At 39.6% G+C, this 15,919-nt stretch overlaps 1 protein-coding gene across 3 annotated transcripts in view; it reads right to left on the bottom strand.

Moving 5' to 3' along the window:
- The window catches only part of DOCK4 (dedicator of cytokinesis 4), a 428,176-nt gene that overhangs the window by 15,317 nt on the left and 396,940 nt on the right, over nt 1-15,919 (bottom strand). For all 3 annotated transcript variants that reach the window (XM_032871243.1, XM_032871262.1, XM_032871253.1), the window contains 4 exons: nt 5,119-5,295; nt 4,304-4,387; nt 529-648; nt 72-193 (listed from right to left, as the gene is read on the bottom strand). In XM_032871243.1, coding sequence (XP_032727134.1) covers nt 72-193; nt 529-648; nt 4,304-4,387; nt 5,119-5,295 — 503 coding nt within the window. The remainder of the gene's footprint in view (nt 1-71; nt 194-528; nt 649-4,303; nt 4,388-5,118; nt 5,296-15,919) is intronic.

Below are 15,919 nucleotides of genomic sequence, written 5' to 3'. Positions count from 1 at the left end.
AGAATGAGAGAATCATTCCAGATCATCTTGTGGGGATGCCAAATTGTAAGATAATTCAGAATATGACTTACCTGCGTCTAGGAATTACCCTGGTACCATCTGGGCTCATGGAAGCAGGGGCTGAGTTTCTACACACGCGGGGGCTTCCATTAGGAAAATGGACTGGACTGGCTTGTATACAAGCAGAGAACTCCTAGAGAGGGAGTGAAGGAAATATTTTAGATGAGCAATCGTAGGGGCAAAATAACTTGTGAGGTATTTTAGCATATTGTTATGAAATCTTTATGTAAGTTTAAAAAGGTTAAGTTTTGGTATTATTAAGCTTTCTCGCCCTTTTTTGTTCTCATAAAAGTTGAACAGGGCAAATAGAAGATGATGCAAAATTTTAATACTGGAGGACTCCATGGTAAGATGGTGCAGTTAGATAGAAAAACCAAAAGATGTCACTATTGGATACTTCATCGTCCCTCTAACAAAAAGCAACCGGCAGTGGTCAGACTGCCCCCTATGGACACTTTGGGTACATACCTGAATCCCTAAACTTGACTTCATCACAAAGAACTGGTCGACCAGCTTTTTGTGTAGGGGTCTCATATCTTGAGGTACAAACTTCTCGTGCACGGCCAAACCAAATTCCAAAATCTGTGCCTTGAGAACGAGACAAGGAAAAAACCCACATCGATGAATAACTCCACCAAGTGCCTGCTAGGGGTCAAGCACTGTACCATGCACTCTGCATCTGCTATAGCTAATCCTCTCCACCCCACAGAGGAGCAATCCTTCATTTACAGGTGAGGATCAGAACAATCCTGCATGTACTAATAGACAAATGGGGATTCAAACTGAAGTCTTTCTGATCTTCCTGCTACCCAAAGTTTCTTTGCAGTATATTTTAGATCTGGAATAACAACCCTTTTTTTTTTTTTCAGTTTATTATTTTTCTTAATTTTTTATTTCTTTTCAGCCTAAAAGTATTGTTTTTGCACCACACCCAGTGCTCCATGCAATCCGTGCCCTCCCTAATACCCACCACCTGGTTCCCCCAACCTCCCATCCCCCAGCCCCTTCAAAACCCTCAGGTTGTTTTTCAGAGTCCATAGTCTCTCACGGTTCACCTCCCCTTCCAATTTCCCTCAACTCCCTTCTCCTCTCCATCTCCCCTTGTCCTCCATGTTATTTGTTATGCTCCACAAATAAGTGAAACCATATGATAATTGACTCTCTCTGCTTGACTTATTTCACTCAGCATAATCTCTTCCAGTCCCATCCATGTTGATACAAAAGTTGGGTATTCATCCTTTCTGATGGAGGCATATAACTCCATAGTGTATATGGACCACACCTTCCTTATCCATTCGTTCGTTGAAGGGCATCTTGGTTCTTTCCACAGTTTGGCGACCGTGGCCATTGCTGCTATAAACACTGGGGTACAGATGGCCCTTCTTTTCACTCCATCTGTATCTTTGGGGTAAATACCCAGTAGTGCAATGGCAGGGTCATAGGGAAGCTCTATTTTTAATTTCTTGAGGAATCTCCACACTGCTCTCCCTTCTAAGCACTTATGTGTCGCTTGGCCCCCGTCTACATTGCACAGGACTGGGAAGGAGTTGCTCCCCAAGGGATCTCTTCTCTGGATGACACTCCCTTTTCCACAATACTCTTTTCTCTTCCATCAGGTTCTGCTGTGCTTATCCATCCCCCCCCCCCCCCCCCCCCCCCCCCCCCCCCCGCTCAAGATTTCCAAAATTTGTTGAGGAAGACATGCAGGTAAAATGGGAACAGAAATTCCATCATATTGCTATGCTTTTTGTTTTTGTTAAAGAACGATTATTCTGGTTCACTTATAATGCAATAAGGAGCAGCTCCTACTTAAAAAAGGGGAGGGGTGGTTTCCAGTGGTGAAGTCCCAAAAGAGATAAACACAAACGTTCAAGTTTCTTTTGTTCTTCAACTATGAATACTGCTTAATTCCTCTGAGTGTCAGCTGCCTTTTACATTAAAAAAAAATGCCCCGGTACTAAAGTGGTCAGAAAAACAAATTTCATGGACTATGAGGAAAGCATATCATACCATGGGTTTTATCACACTGGGTTTTATCTTTATATCTTGTGAAGATTTAAGATTGAAAGTTCAGGTCAAACAGGACTGAACCTGGTGGGTTAAAGTGTCCAGCACCTTCTGTAGGGGGACAGGACTGTGGCAGCCCCTATCCACTGCCAGCATATCTGCATAAAGATAAAAATACCTCAAACCTCAAGGACACCTTTAAAGGGAGTAGTGAGAAAAAAAAAAGAAAAAAAGGAGTAGCGAGGGTGGAGTGGATGTCTGAGGGGTAAAGGAAGGGTCTGATGAAGGGAAAAGGGCATGGAAGAGTTGACCTCAAGGGTAGGAATCCAGTTTTTAAACACTCGCTATAAGGCAAAGTCTGTTTTGTCCAAATCACGTCGAAGGTTGGGTTCTCCCAGGAGTAGACTCTGGCATGGAGATGAGGATGTTTACTGAGGAGTCACCTGGCATCACTGTCTGTGTGAAGGAGGCGCAGAAGCAGGACTGACTAAAAAGAATCTGGGAACATGGAAGTCATGTCAGCCTCTGCCCACACCAGGGGATCTCTGGGCCTCAACCAGGCTGTGAGAGTTGTGCTATGTTGGGCCCAGATGGCCGGGCTGTTTCTTCCTCAGTCACTGGATGCAGGACAGCCAGGAAGGTGGTGATGTTGGGCCAGGAGGCATTCGGCAGCTGAGGCAATGGCTGAAGGAGCAGAGTACCAATAGTGTCTGTCGATGGCCACCACTCCCAACAGCTGGCTCAACAAGTCCTTTCTGGAAGAGCCACTGGGGCAGAGCATTTCCGAGGCCCCCAGGTAGTTTATCTGAATCACCTCACAGAGATCCAGCCGAGGATGGTGGCCTCGGCTAGCCTAATCCCCCACTGCTATGGTCTCAAAGAGATGGTGTGATCGCCCAAAGTCACATGGCAGTCACTTGCACCGCTTATCCTATGACAGAGATCTAAAGTCTCCTATACCAAGGCTCTTTCCACAAGGCCCTATGAACATCAGACAGGATGTGGAGCAAACAAAAGTTCCCAATTTATTTTTCTTGAGAGTCTTCTTGGCCCTTTTAATTTTAATGCAGGGGAAAGAATTCAGTCAGACTGAACACCAATTGACTCCTGCAGTGAGACAAGCCACTCACAAGAGACTGTACTCAGGTTAAATACTGATTTTTGAATATCAACAAAGGCCACAGTCATTCCATAATCCAAAGAACTGGATAAACTAACTTGCTCACTTCTAGTATCTACATGAGCCCCAGGGCCACATCGAGAACTTAACTTATTCTCGATTTCCTTGCAGGTCACCTTAAAGTAACTCCTTTCTTTTTTCCAGAAGCTGCATAACTGACCCTCTTCCAGCCATGGTACCTATCCATGACCACTTCTGTCTCCCCAGTATTAAGTTCTGTGGATTAAGCCTGCAGAGCATAAAATGATGAAAATCAGATCCAACCTCATCATTTTCTTACCCAAAAGGGCATGCCTTATTTGTTGATTAATTTGGTATTATCAAGTAGAAGGAGATGCTTTGGTCACATTTTTTCATATGTATTCCACTGTTTAGGAGTGTTAAATGTCCTTATTTCCTATTTACCTCAGCCTCTTAACTATCATGTCTCCTACCTAGGTTTTCAAACCATTTTCAGGCCGAGAGCTAGCTGCAAGAACACAGCTGGCAAGAGATTACTCTAGTTCTTTGTGCTTGCTGGAACTATATAAATAAAAACAAACTATGCTTTTTTGGAATAGAAAATGATGCGTTTGTTATCTCATTTTGTCCATATCCTACCATCTATAGGCTTAGTCTTTGTTTTAAAGCAAAGTCTATTGATTGCCCGTTCACTGGAACACTTAAGTAAGAATCTCATTCCTTCCCTCATTCATTTACCTATTCATTTATTTTAAGTTGGCCTGAAATTATGGGAGCCCAAAATTTTGAGTGAAAAGTTGGCATCAAGCCTATAGCAAGCCTTTAGGGAGAGAATGTTCAAACAGTATTCCAAGAGACTACATGAAATTGTCTGTCATAAGGGGCTGCCATAATTTACTGTTAAATTTATTTTTGCATCGAACTGGAGAGTAGAAGTGAAAATGAGCAAGGTGGAATACATTACAGATGAATCTATAACCTTTGGCTGACCGCTTCTATTAGAACACTGATACAGAAAACCAGGAAATGGGTCTCTGGGTAACCATGCATATCTAGGTAGGAAAGAGCAGGTGACCGGCTTCTGTCCCAACTTACCTGCTCAAGCATCAGCTCTCTTAACCGTGCAATTTTCTCTCCATCTTCAGGATGACTTAAGATATATTCTTTGACAAAAAATGCCTAGAAAGAGAATGGAGAGTCAGTTTACTTCAGGAAAGTTAAAAAGTGAGAGACACAGCTGCTTCTAAAGGCCTGGCATCTTGGAAGAAACACCACTGTCAACCACATTTGTAGGGCAGGAGGAACGACTCCTACTGTGGGCAGCTGGTCAGAAAGGGAATACAAGGAAAGGATTGTTTAAGGGAGAGCAGCAATCGTGTAAATAAGTATCTGTGGTAAAGCAAGCAAACAGCAAATCCAAATCAATGAACATTATATCCTAAAATAAAGTGCTTTAAGATTCAGTGTGACAAAAATGGTGGCCTCTCACCTTCCAGGCTGCTGTGGCTTTCTGTTTAAAACCACAAGGGCAGATGAAAATCCGTTTAAAGTATCTTCTAAACAAGATCAGACATGTCTATGCCTGTGAACCTCCTTGGTCAGGGAAATGGTTTAAGGTTGACATTTATTAAGTAATTTTTATAACCTGATCACTTTATTTATCCAAGAACACACATACACACACACACACACACACACACACACACTTTATCCTCAAAATACCACATATCGGAAAATGGTGTTAACTAAGTGTGCATCGCAAATAACTGTTTCCTCTATTTAACCAAGAACTCTGTGTCAATTGTAACCCTATATTAGCATGGGGATTTGTGTATTTATTTTGAAAAAAGACTTCTGAGGCCCTAAAAAATCAATTTAAAAACTTTCAAACAATAATACCTAATCCTTACCTCTTGATACCTGGAAACTCCACCATTAACCGCAGCATCTATAACTCCATTCAGGCACATGGTCAAGGGATTAATATTCTGCATCTGTCTTGTCTGACACTGACTAATCAGAGTCTTCAGCTGCTGATTCTTATTTTCCAACACTTCAATTGCATTTTCCAGAGGACTCATTTCTACCTGAGAAGCAAATACACATAAACATATTTTGGATTTTGTGACATTTAAGAAGAAAGTAGATTATCCATGCTCTGAATTATCTGTGCTCGCCCTTGGCTCCAATCAGTGTCTCCACCAGGGGTCATACAGTAAACTAGACAAGGATGTGGAAGACAAATCAGCTGTTCATTTAAAGGTCTGGAAAGTGAAGGTGATTATACTGAGTGGTTGAAACGTGGCAGGGATAATCAACAACCATCAACTCTATATTAGCACTGCAAGAAGCCATGTAATCCTTAAAAGAAAATCTGAGGATCTTATGTCTGTTAAAACTCATTTTTCTTTTCTTTTGAAGGACTAAATATTCAGGGGCCCTGCATATTATTATCACCTTTTTAGTTGCTTACTTAATGCAGAGCATCACAGGAGATACAAAGATGCATTTACAAATCCTCTGATGTCAAGGAGTTTCAGCCCAGTTGGAAAGATGGGACATATGCCCATATGGACCCCATATGCACATATAACAGCACCATAAGGTAGCACAGGATGGTACTCGGTTGGGAGTTATGGAAAATAAGATAATCGTATATGCTGTAGGATCTATTTGTTGAAGGAGAGCCAAACAGAATTATAATGATTTAAAAATTCTAGGTTATATGGGGAACCTAAATGTGAAAATGATGAAAGTGTTCTTCAAATGTTGAACATTGTGGCCATTACTGTCATTGACATTCTCTTTGAAGAGAAGGTTTGCCAAGTTCTTAGCTGTAAAGAATTCAAGCTTACAATAAGCACATTTAAATATTGGTTTTTTCCAGTTAAGGAAACAAATTGGATTTTTAAAGGTCACTTACATCATCTTCAAACAACACTGAAAAGTACTAGACTAATTTGACTATGTCAAAATTAAGATTATACATTCATTAGGAGGCATTATGAAGAGAAGGAAAGATAAGCAAGAAAGGAGAAGATATTTATAACATATAAAACCATCAAAGAGCCTATGTCCAGAATATATAATGAACTCTCAAAAACAAGATGGCAAATGGCAAATGACCCAGTAAAAAAATGAGCAAAGCCTCTACGTGGACACTTTATAAAGGAAGAAATCCAAATGGTCAGTAAATACATGAAAAGGTGTGGAACCTCACTTGTGATCAACAACATGAAAAACACCACCACAGTAATCAAAACATCTACATGGATACTTTACAAAGGAAGAAATCCAAATGGCCAGTAAATACATAAAAAGGTGTGGAACCTTACTTGTGATCAACAACATAAAAAATGATACCACAGTAATATACTACTAAACACTCACTAAATGACAAAAAAAAAATATAGGACAACAGCAAATGATGGTGAGAATGTGTTACTAGACTCTCTCAATTTTGGCTGTTGGTAGTTCAAATCGTTTCAATCACTTTGGAAAACAGTCTGGCATTATCTACTAAAGTTAATGATTTCTTTCTATATTTCATGGTCCTACATGCAGTTCTATGTAGGCCTATATCTGGAAAAAAAAAGTGGAGTAGGAGATGTATGTAGATGTGTGTGAAGAAAATGTGTGTACAAAAATGGTCATAAATGGGGCGCCTGGGTGGCTCAGCGGGTTAGGCCGCTGCCTTCGGCTCAGGTCATGATCTCGGAGTCCTGGGATCGAGCCCCGCGTCGGGCTCTCTGCTCAGCAGGGAGCCTGCTTCCTCCTCTCTCTCTGCCTGCCTCTCTGCCTGCTTGTGATCTCTCTACCAAATAAATGAATAAAATCTTTAAAAAAAAAAAAGGTCATAAATGTCTCAAAAATCCCTGTCTGTTGATAAGAGAATGCATAAATATATCATGGTATGTTCACACAATGGAATAGCACCCAGCAATGCAAACAAACTTCAGTCACAGGTAATAACATGGACTAACATTACAAATAATACTGAGTGACAGAACCAAATCAGAATACACACACTATGATACTGTTACATAAAGTTTGGAATCACGCAAAACTAAATTGACTTGTTTTAGGGAAACAAAGTTAGAGGATCAACCAAGAAAGGGAATGGATACCATAAAAGTGAGGACAGTGGTGATGTAAGAGAAAGGGAGCGAGTCGTCACTAGAAAGGGGTACATGAAAAGCCTCTAGGGTGCTAGTAGCAATGTTCCCTGACTGAGCGCTGGCAAGTGGGTATTTATTTGTGACAATAAACATTTGTTTTATAAGCACAAAAGCTGAACCAGAAAGTAAAAGGCTGAGGACTCGGATGGACTGAAAGTTAAAAAGACATCTTAGAAAGCAGGACAGTGGTTGGCAGGGGCTGGGGAGGAGGAAGAGGGGAAACGTTCAGTGGGTATAGAGTTTTCATTTTGTGAGATGAAACTGATCTGTTGCGTAAGAATGCACACATAGTTAACTCTGTTGTACTGTACACTTAAAAATAATTAAGATGGAAAATTTTATACGTGTTTTGGCCAATGGTTAAAAAAAAATCATGCTCATCTTTATAAATTCAAATGCTACTAATATGAAAAAAATTTAAAAAGAAAACAAAATGGGAGAATAGTCCAAGATGGTGGAGAAGGAGACCTTAGTTTCCTCTGGTCCCAGGGATTCAGCTAGTTATCTATCAAATCACTCTGAACACCTGTGAACTCAACCGGAGATCTAAGAAAAGAATTGCTACAATTCTACAAATAGAAAAGCGACCACTTTCTGCAAGGTAGGAGGTGCTGAGAAGCAAATCTGAAGGGATATTTTGGAAGATAAACTGGGGGAGGGGAAGCCTATGGAGCTACTGGGAAGTGACATAGCAGGCGAGCACAAAATCGGAACTTTAAGTCTGCTATGGTGAAGGATGTCTCTGCCTGAAAGCAGGGCAAAATCCTATGAGGGAGAGTGTGGTCTCAGGATCCCCGGAGTCAAAGGAAGATCAGGTGACCAGTGGAGCAGAGCTCCCAGGCATCGGAGCAGGGAAGCCGGCTGTAGTTAGCAAGCCTAGGAGTGGGCTATGAGCTTGGTGCTGCCATATACTGCAAACAGGAGCACAGTCTGGTGACTGCTCTCTGAGCAGGGGCCCAGCAAGCAGCAGAACTGTGGTAAGAACCCCCTTCCTCCCCTGGGGAGGAGTGGTGCAAGTATGTATCGCAGGAGCCTACGGGGTTTGCAGACTCAAAAAGGGGTCACACACCTGAGATCGAAACACTCAGTCACAGGTTGGGTGAGCACGGAGTGTGCGTGGAGACCAGGGGGATAGGAGTGACTGACTGCTTTTCCCTGAAAGTGCACTGCTGAATGGGACCCTGAGCTTTGGTTCTGGCACTGGAGATTGGGAAGTCACCATTTTCATTCTCATCCTCTTAAGCCAGCACAGAAAGCCTTCAGGGAACAAAAGCCACTTTGAGAAGTCTGGAACCACTTACTTTGTCTGGCCACTGACAAGGGTGGTATAATGCTGCCCAGGGAAAAGAGACCTGAGAATCAGCACAACAGGCCCCTCCCCCAGAAGGGGCTAAGACCAAGTTTACTGATCACAGAGAACTGCAAAACTACAGTGGTAGGGGAAAACTGTATATAGAATTCATGGTATTTTCCCCATGATTCTTTACTATTTCAATTTTAATTTTTTTCTCCTTCCTTTTTCCATTAATTTCCTACTTTATCAACTCCTTTTAAAAAATCTTTTTAAATTTTCATTTTCAGAGTTACATTCTGTACTTTTATTGCATTTAATTTTCTTTTTGTATCTGTATGTTTTTCTTTCTTTACAATTTTGAGATGCAGTTTCTTCTAACAAACAGACCAAAATACACTAAGGATATAGTGTATTGCTTTGTTCTGTTCACTTGTCTGATCACATTCTCTTAAAAAAAAAAAGTTATTATTTTATCTTTTTTGATTTCAGCTCTCTTCTGATTTGTTTAGTGTCTAATTCTCTGGGGTTGTTGTTGCCATTTTAGTATTTTGTTCTCTTATTCATCTATTCTTCTCTGGACAGAATAACAAGATGGAAAAACTCACCTCAACAAAGAGAACAAGAGGCGGTACTGACTGCCAGAGACCTACTCAGTATGGATATAAGTAAGATGTCAGAACTAGAGTTCAGAATAACAGCTACAAAGATTCTAGCTGGTCTTGAAAAAAGCATAGAAGACACTAGAGAATCCCTTTCTAGAGAAATAAAATAACTAAAATCTAACCAAGTCAAAATCAAAATCAAAATCAAAAAGGCTATTAATGAGAGGCAATGGAAAATGGAGATGGAAAATGGAGCCACTAACTAGGATAAATGAAGCAGAAGACAGAATTAGTGATATAGAAGACAAAATTATGGATAATAAAGAAGCTGAAAAAAGATAACTACTAGATCATGAGGGGAGAATTCGAGAGACAAGTGATACAATAAACTGAAACTATATTAGAATAATTGGGATGCCAGAAAAAGAGGACAGTGGAGGGTGGGGTGGCCAGAAGGTATACTAGAGCAAATTATAGTGGAGGACTTCCTTATTTTGCGGAAGGAAACAGGCATTCAAGTCCAGGAGGCACAGAGAACACCCTTCAAAATCAATAAAAATAGGTCAACATCCCACCATATAATAGGGAAACTTGCAAATCTTAAAGACAAAGAGAAAAATCCTGAAAGCAGCTCAGGACAAGAGGTCTGTAACCTACAAGGGTAGAAACATTAGGCTGGCAGCAGACCTGTCCACAGAGACGTGGCAGGCCAGAAAGGACTGGAATGATATATACAGGGTGCTAAATGAGGAAAATATGCAGCCAAGAAGACTTTATTCAGCTACATTGTCATTCAAAAGAGAAGGAGAGATAAAAAGTTTCCAGGACAAATAGAAACTAAAAGAATTTGTGATCACCAAACCAGCCCTGTAAGAAATATTAAAAGGTAACCTTTAAGTGAAGAGAGAGCCCTAAAGTAACATAGACCAGAAAGGAACAGAGACAATATACAGAAACAGTGACTCTGTAAAGTAATACAAAGACTAAATTCGTATCTTTCAATAGTTACTCTGAATGTAAATGACCTAAATGCCCCAACCAAAAGACAAAGGGTACCAGATTGGATAAAAAAGCAAGAACCATCACTCTGCTATCTGTAAGAGACTCATTTTAGACCCAAAGACACCTCCAGATTGAAAGTGAGGGGGTTGAAAACCATTTACCATGCTAATGGACATCAAAAGAAAGCTGGGGTGGTAATCCTTATATCAGAAAAATTAGACTTTAAACCAAAGACTTTAATAAGAGATGAGGAAGGACACTATATCATAATTAAAGTGTCTATCCAATAAGCTTTAACAGTTGTACTTATTTATGGTCCTAACATGGAACCAGCCAATTATATAAACCAATTAATAACAAAATTAAAGAAACACATTGATAATACTACAATAATAGTAGGGGACTTTAACACCCCACTCACTGCAATGGACAGATAATCTAAACAGAAGATCAACAAGGAAACAAGAGCTTTGAATGACACTTTGGACCAGATGGACTTCACAGATATATTCAGACCATTCCAATCTAAAGCAGCAGAACACATATTCTTCTCAAGTGCACCTGGAACATTCTCCAGACCAGATCACATACTGGGTCAGAAATCAGGTCCCAACTGGTATGAAAAGATTGGGATCATTCCCTGCATATTTTCAGACCACGATGCTTTGAAACTTGAACTCAATTACAACAGGAAATTTGGAAAGAACTCAAATACATAGAGGCTAAAGAGCATCCTACTAATGAATGAATGGGTCAACCAGGAAATTGCAAATGAAAACACAATTATTTCAGGTGATCCAGGAGAGAGATATATATAGCAATACAAGTTTCTCAAGAAGCAAGAAAGGTCTCAAATACATAACCTAACCTTACACCTAAAGGAGCTGGGGGAAAGAACAGCAAATACAGCTTAAACCCAGCAGGAGAAAACAAATGATGAAGATTATAGCAGCAATCAATGAAACAGAAACCAAAAGAACAGTAGAACAGATCAATGAAACTAGGAGCTGGTCCTTTGAAAGAATTAATAAGATTGCTAAACCCCTGGCCAGACTTATCAAAAAAAAAAGAGAAAAGACCCAAATAAATAAAATAATGACTGAAAGAGGAGAGATCACAACCAACACTGAAGAAATACAAACAACTATAAAAACATATTATGAGCAACTATATGCCAACAAATTAGGCAATCTGGAAGAAATGGATGCATTCCTAGAGATGTATAAACTACCAAAACCGAAACAGAAGAAATAGAAAACCTGAACAGACCCATAACCGGTCAGGAGGTTAAAGCAGTCATCAAAAGTATCCCAACAAACATGAGTCTAGGGCTGGATGGCTTCCCAGGGTAATTCTACCACATATTTAAAGAAGAATTAATACTGATTCTTCTGAAGCTGTTTCAAAAAATAGAAATGGAAGGAAAACTTCCAAACTCGTTTTTTGAGGCCAGCATTGCCTTGATCCCCAAATCAGACAAAGACCCCATCAAAAAGGAGAATTACAGACCAATATCCTTGATGAACACGGATGCAAAAGTTCTCACCGAGATACAAACCAATAGGATCCAACAGTACATTAATAGGATTATTCACTACAACAAAATGGACTTTATTCCTGGGCTTCAAGGTTGGTTCAACATCTGCAAATCAATTAATCAATGTGATACACTACATTAATAAAAGGAAGGACAAAAACCATATGATCCTCTCAACAGATGCAGAAAAAGCATTTAACAAAGTACAGCATCCTTTCTTGATCAAAACTCTTCACAGTGTAGGGATAGAGGGAACATACCTCAATATCACCAAAGCCATCTATGAAAAACCCACAGCAAATATCATTTTCAATGGGGAAAAACTGAGAACTTTCCTCCTAAGGTTGGGAGCATGGCAGGGATGTCCACTATAACCACTGTTGTTCAAGAGAGTACTAGAAGTCCTAGAGTCAGCAATCAGACAACAAAAAGAAATAAAAGGCATCTGAATCGACAAAGAAGTCAAACTCTCATTCTTCTCAGATGACATGATACTCTATGTGGAAAACCCAGAAGACCCCACACCAAAACTGCTAGAACTCATACAGGAATTCATTGAAGTGTCAGGATATAAAAATCAATGCACAGAAATCAGTTCCATTTCTATACACTATCAATGAAACAGAAGAGAGAGAATTAAGGAATTGATCCCATTTACAATTGCACCAAAAGCCCTAAGATACCTAAGAATAAACCTAACCAAAGAGGCAAAGGATCTGTACTCAGAAAACTATAAAACACTCATTCAAGAAATTGAGGAAGACACAAAGAAATGGAAAAACATTCCATGTTCATGAATTGGAAGAACAGATATTGTTAAAATGTCTATGCTACCTAGAGCAATCTATATATTTAATGGAAACCTTATCAAAATACCATCAACTTTTTTTTTTACAGAGCTGGAATAATACTAAGATTTGTATGGAACAAGAACAGACCCCCAAATAGCCAAAGGAATGTTGTAAAAGAAAACCAAAGCTGGTGGCATAATAATTCTGGACTTCAAGCTCTATTACAAAGCTATAATCATCAAGATAGTATGGTACTGGCACAAAAACAGACACATAGATCAATGGAACAGAAGAGAGAACCCAGAAATGGACCCTCAACTCTATGGTCAACTAATCTTTGACAAAGCAGGAAAGAAAACCCAATGGAAAAAAGACAGTCTCTTCAACAAATGATGTTGGGAAAATTAGCCACATGCAGAATGAAAGTGGATCACTTTCTTACACCATATATAAATATAGACTCCAAATGGATGAAAGACCTAAATGTGAGATTACAGGCAGTAATCTCTGCGACCTCAGCCACAGCAACTTCTTGCTAGACACATCCCAAAGGCAAGGGAAACAAAGGCAAAAATGAACTACTGTGACTTCATCAAGATAAGGAGCTTTTGCACAGCAAAGGAAACAGTCAACAAAACCAAAAGAAACTGGCAGAATGGAAGAAGATATTTGCAAATGTCTTTGCAGATAGAAGGCTAGTATCCAACATTTATAAAGGACTTATCAAACTCAACACCCAAAGAACAAATAATCCAGTCAAGAAATGGCCAGAAGACATGAACAAGTATTTCTCCAAAGACATACAAATGGCTAACAGACACATGAAAAAATGCTCAACATCACTTGGCATCAGGGAAATACAAATCAAAACCAAACAGTAATATACCATCTCACACTGGTCAGAAAGGCTAAAATTAACAGGTCAGGAAACCATTGATATTGGTGAGGATGTGGAGAAAGGGAAGCCCTCTTATACTGCTGGTGGGAATGCAAGCTAGTGCAGCCACTCTGGAAAACAGTATGAGGACTCCTCAAAAAGTTGAAAATAGAGCTACCCTACTACCCAGTAATTACACTACTAGGTATCTATTCCAAAGATACAAATGCAGTGATCCAAAGGATACAAATGCAGTGATCTGAAGGGGCACCTGCACCCCAGTGTTTATAGCTGTAATGTCCACAATAGCCAAACTATGGAAAGAGCCCAGATGTTCATCAACAGATGAATGGATAAAGAAGATGTGATATATATATATATATATAAAATACATATATATATGTCAACAGATGGATGGATAAAGAAGATATTGTATATATGTGTGTGTGTATATATGTATACATATATACACACACACATATATACACACATACTGCTCAGCCATGAAAAAGTGAAATCTTGCCATTTGCAACGATGTGGATGGAATTAGAGGGTATTATGTTAAGGGAAATAAGTCAATCAGAGAAAGATAATTATTGTATAATCTCACTGATACGTGGAATTTAAGAAACAAAACAGAGGATCATAGGAGAAGAGAGGAAAAAAATAAAAGAAGAGGAAATCAAAGAGGGAGATGAACCATAAGAGACTCTTAATCATAGGAAACAAACTGAGAGTTGCTGGAGGGGCACGGAGTGGAGAGAGGAGGTAACTAGGTGATAGGCAGTAAGGAGGGCACATGATGTAATAAGCACTGGGTATTATATAATATGGTTGAATCACTGACCTCTCCCTTAATGATATAAAATAAAATCTTAAAAAGATTTTATTTATTTGAGAGAGACAGAGAGAGAGAGAGAGAGAAGCTGACTACCTGCTGACCAGGGAGCCCGATGTGGGACTTGATCCGAGGACCCTGGGATCATGACCTGAGCCAAAGGCAGGTGCCTAATCAACTGAGCCACCCAGATGTACCAAAAATATATATTCTTACCTAGCATTCAACAAATGCCAAAAAGAAAAGTTAACCCTAGTATGATAAATTTTTATCAGTTATTTGGAAATAACTGATTATTTCAGTTGAAGTGTTGTTGGGAAAATGGGTATTCCCAAGAACAGTTATCCCCACAAGACAGGACATAAGATGGTACATGCCATCGTTGGCCCATGAATGAAAGGTTAAATTGTGGACTCATTAATAGATCAATTCACTTTTAGGGAAATTATTCTAAGGAGACGGTCAAAGAAGTGTGCAAAGAATATTGTGTAAAAAGATGTTCACTGAGGAATTATTTTTCATCTAGTCCCCAGATTGTGATCTTTAAATCTTGTTTTCCACTATAAAGATGCATGAGTCATTGGAGAAATGGTTGTTTTAAGGTCTGGGGTAGGGAGTATGTGAATGAGCATGGAGTACCTAATCATCCCACTAAGCCAGGAAGGCAGCTGGGAGGAAGACCTTGAAGCAGCTGGCCTGTGATTCATTCACTCTCTTTAATGGAGGAGAAAATATCCTTGGGGGATAGAAAACAAGGCAGGTGATTGGGTCTTATCCCTTTGTCAACTGAACCTTCAAGTAAACAGACTAAGATAAATTGCCAGGAGGATGAGATAGTATCTGTGTCCTCAGTGAAAACTGCTATACTAATAATACCCAGAAGCCAGGAGACATGATTTCCTACAGAATGTCCCAGAAAAGTGTTATACCTCTTTGAAGTACAAAATGGAATATTTCATAATTTAAATGTACTCCCTGGATGAGGAATCCCGTGAATCCTACTTGGAGACTCCATCTATTCCAAATAATTATTGATGTGGGAAAGACAGACCTGGAGGACAAGGCTTGAGGTCTCAGATGTCTCTCCGCTTCATCTGAGGCTCCTGATTGCCTTAAAGTTATTAGGAAAGTTTGCTGCTGATTCCCACATCTGATTTGACAACCCAGTTCTTCGTGTTAGCTCTGTAACAACTATTGGGATATTATCAGAAAGACTCCAAAGTCAATTTGAAGAGGCTCCCAATGGGCAAAATGGAACAGCTTGAAAAATTAATAAGAGTAATAACTGCAGTGGATTAAAAAAAATAAATCCATGAATTACTAATGATACTAATAACAAAACCAAATAAAAACTTCTCTGGTTACTTCTATAGCACATTATCCTTCCTTTGCTATACCTCAGGGTAATCAGATAGTGGATGAGGGAACGTTTCTCATTATAGAAGTGTTCCAATGAATAAACAAAGAGGGAATGCTAAAATAGCACCATTTTGTGATACCTAATAGAGTAAGACCATCACCATCGGCGGTTGCCAACACAGCAACAAGAAAGGGACAACCAGAAGCATGTAACACCACCTATGAAGTATTCT

The sequence above is a fragment of the Lontra canadensis genome, unplaced genomic scaffold (assembly GCF_010015895.1).
Source record: "Lontra canadensis isolate GAN:19392208 unplaced genomic scaffold, GSC_riverotter_1.0 scaffold2, whole genome shotgun sequence".
Classification (NCBI taxonomy): Eukaryota; Metazoa; Chordata; class Mammalia; order Carnivora; family Mustelidae; genus Lontra; species Lontra canadensis.
The sequence above is the reverse complement of the archived record's forward strand: the minus strand, read 5'-3'. Positions and strand labels throughout refer to the sequence as shown.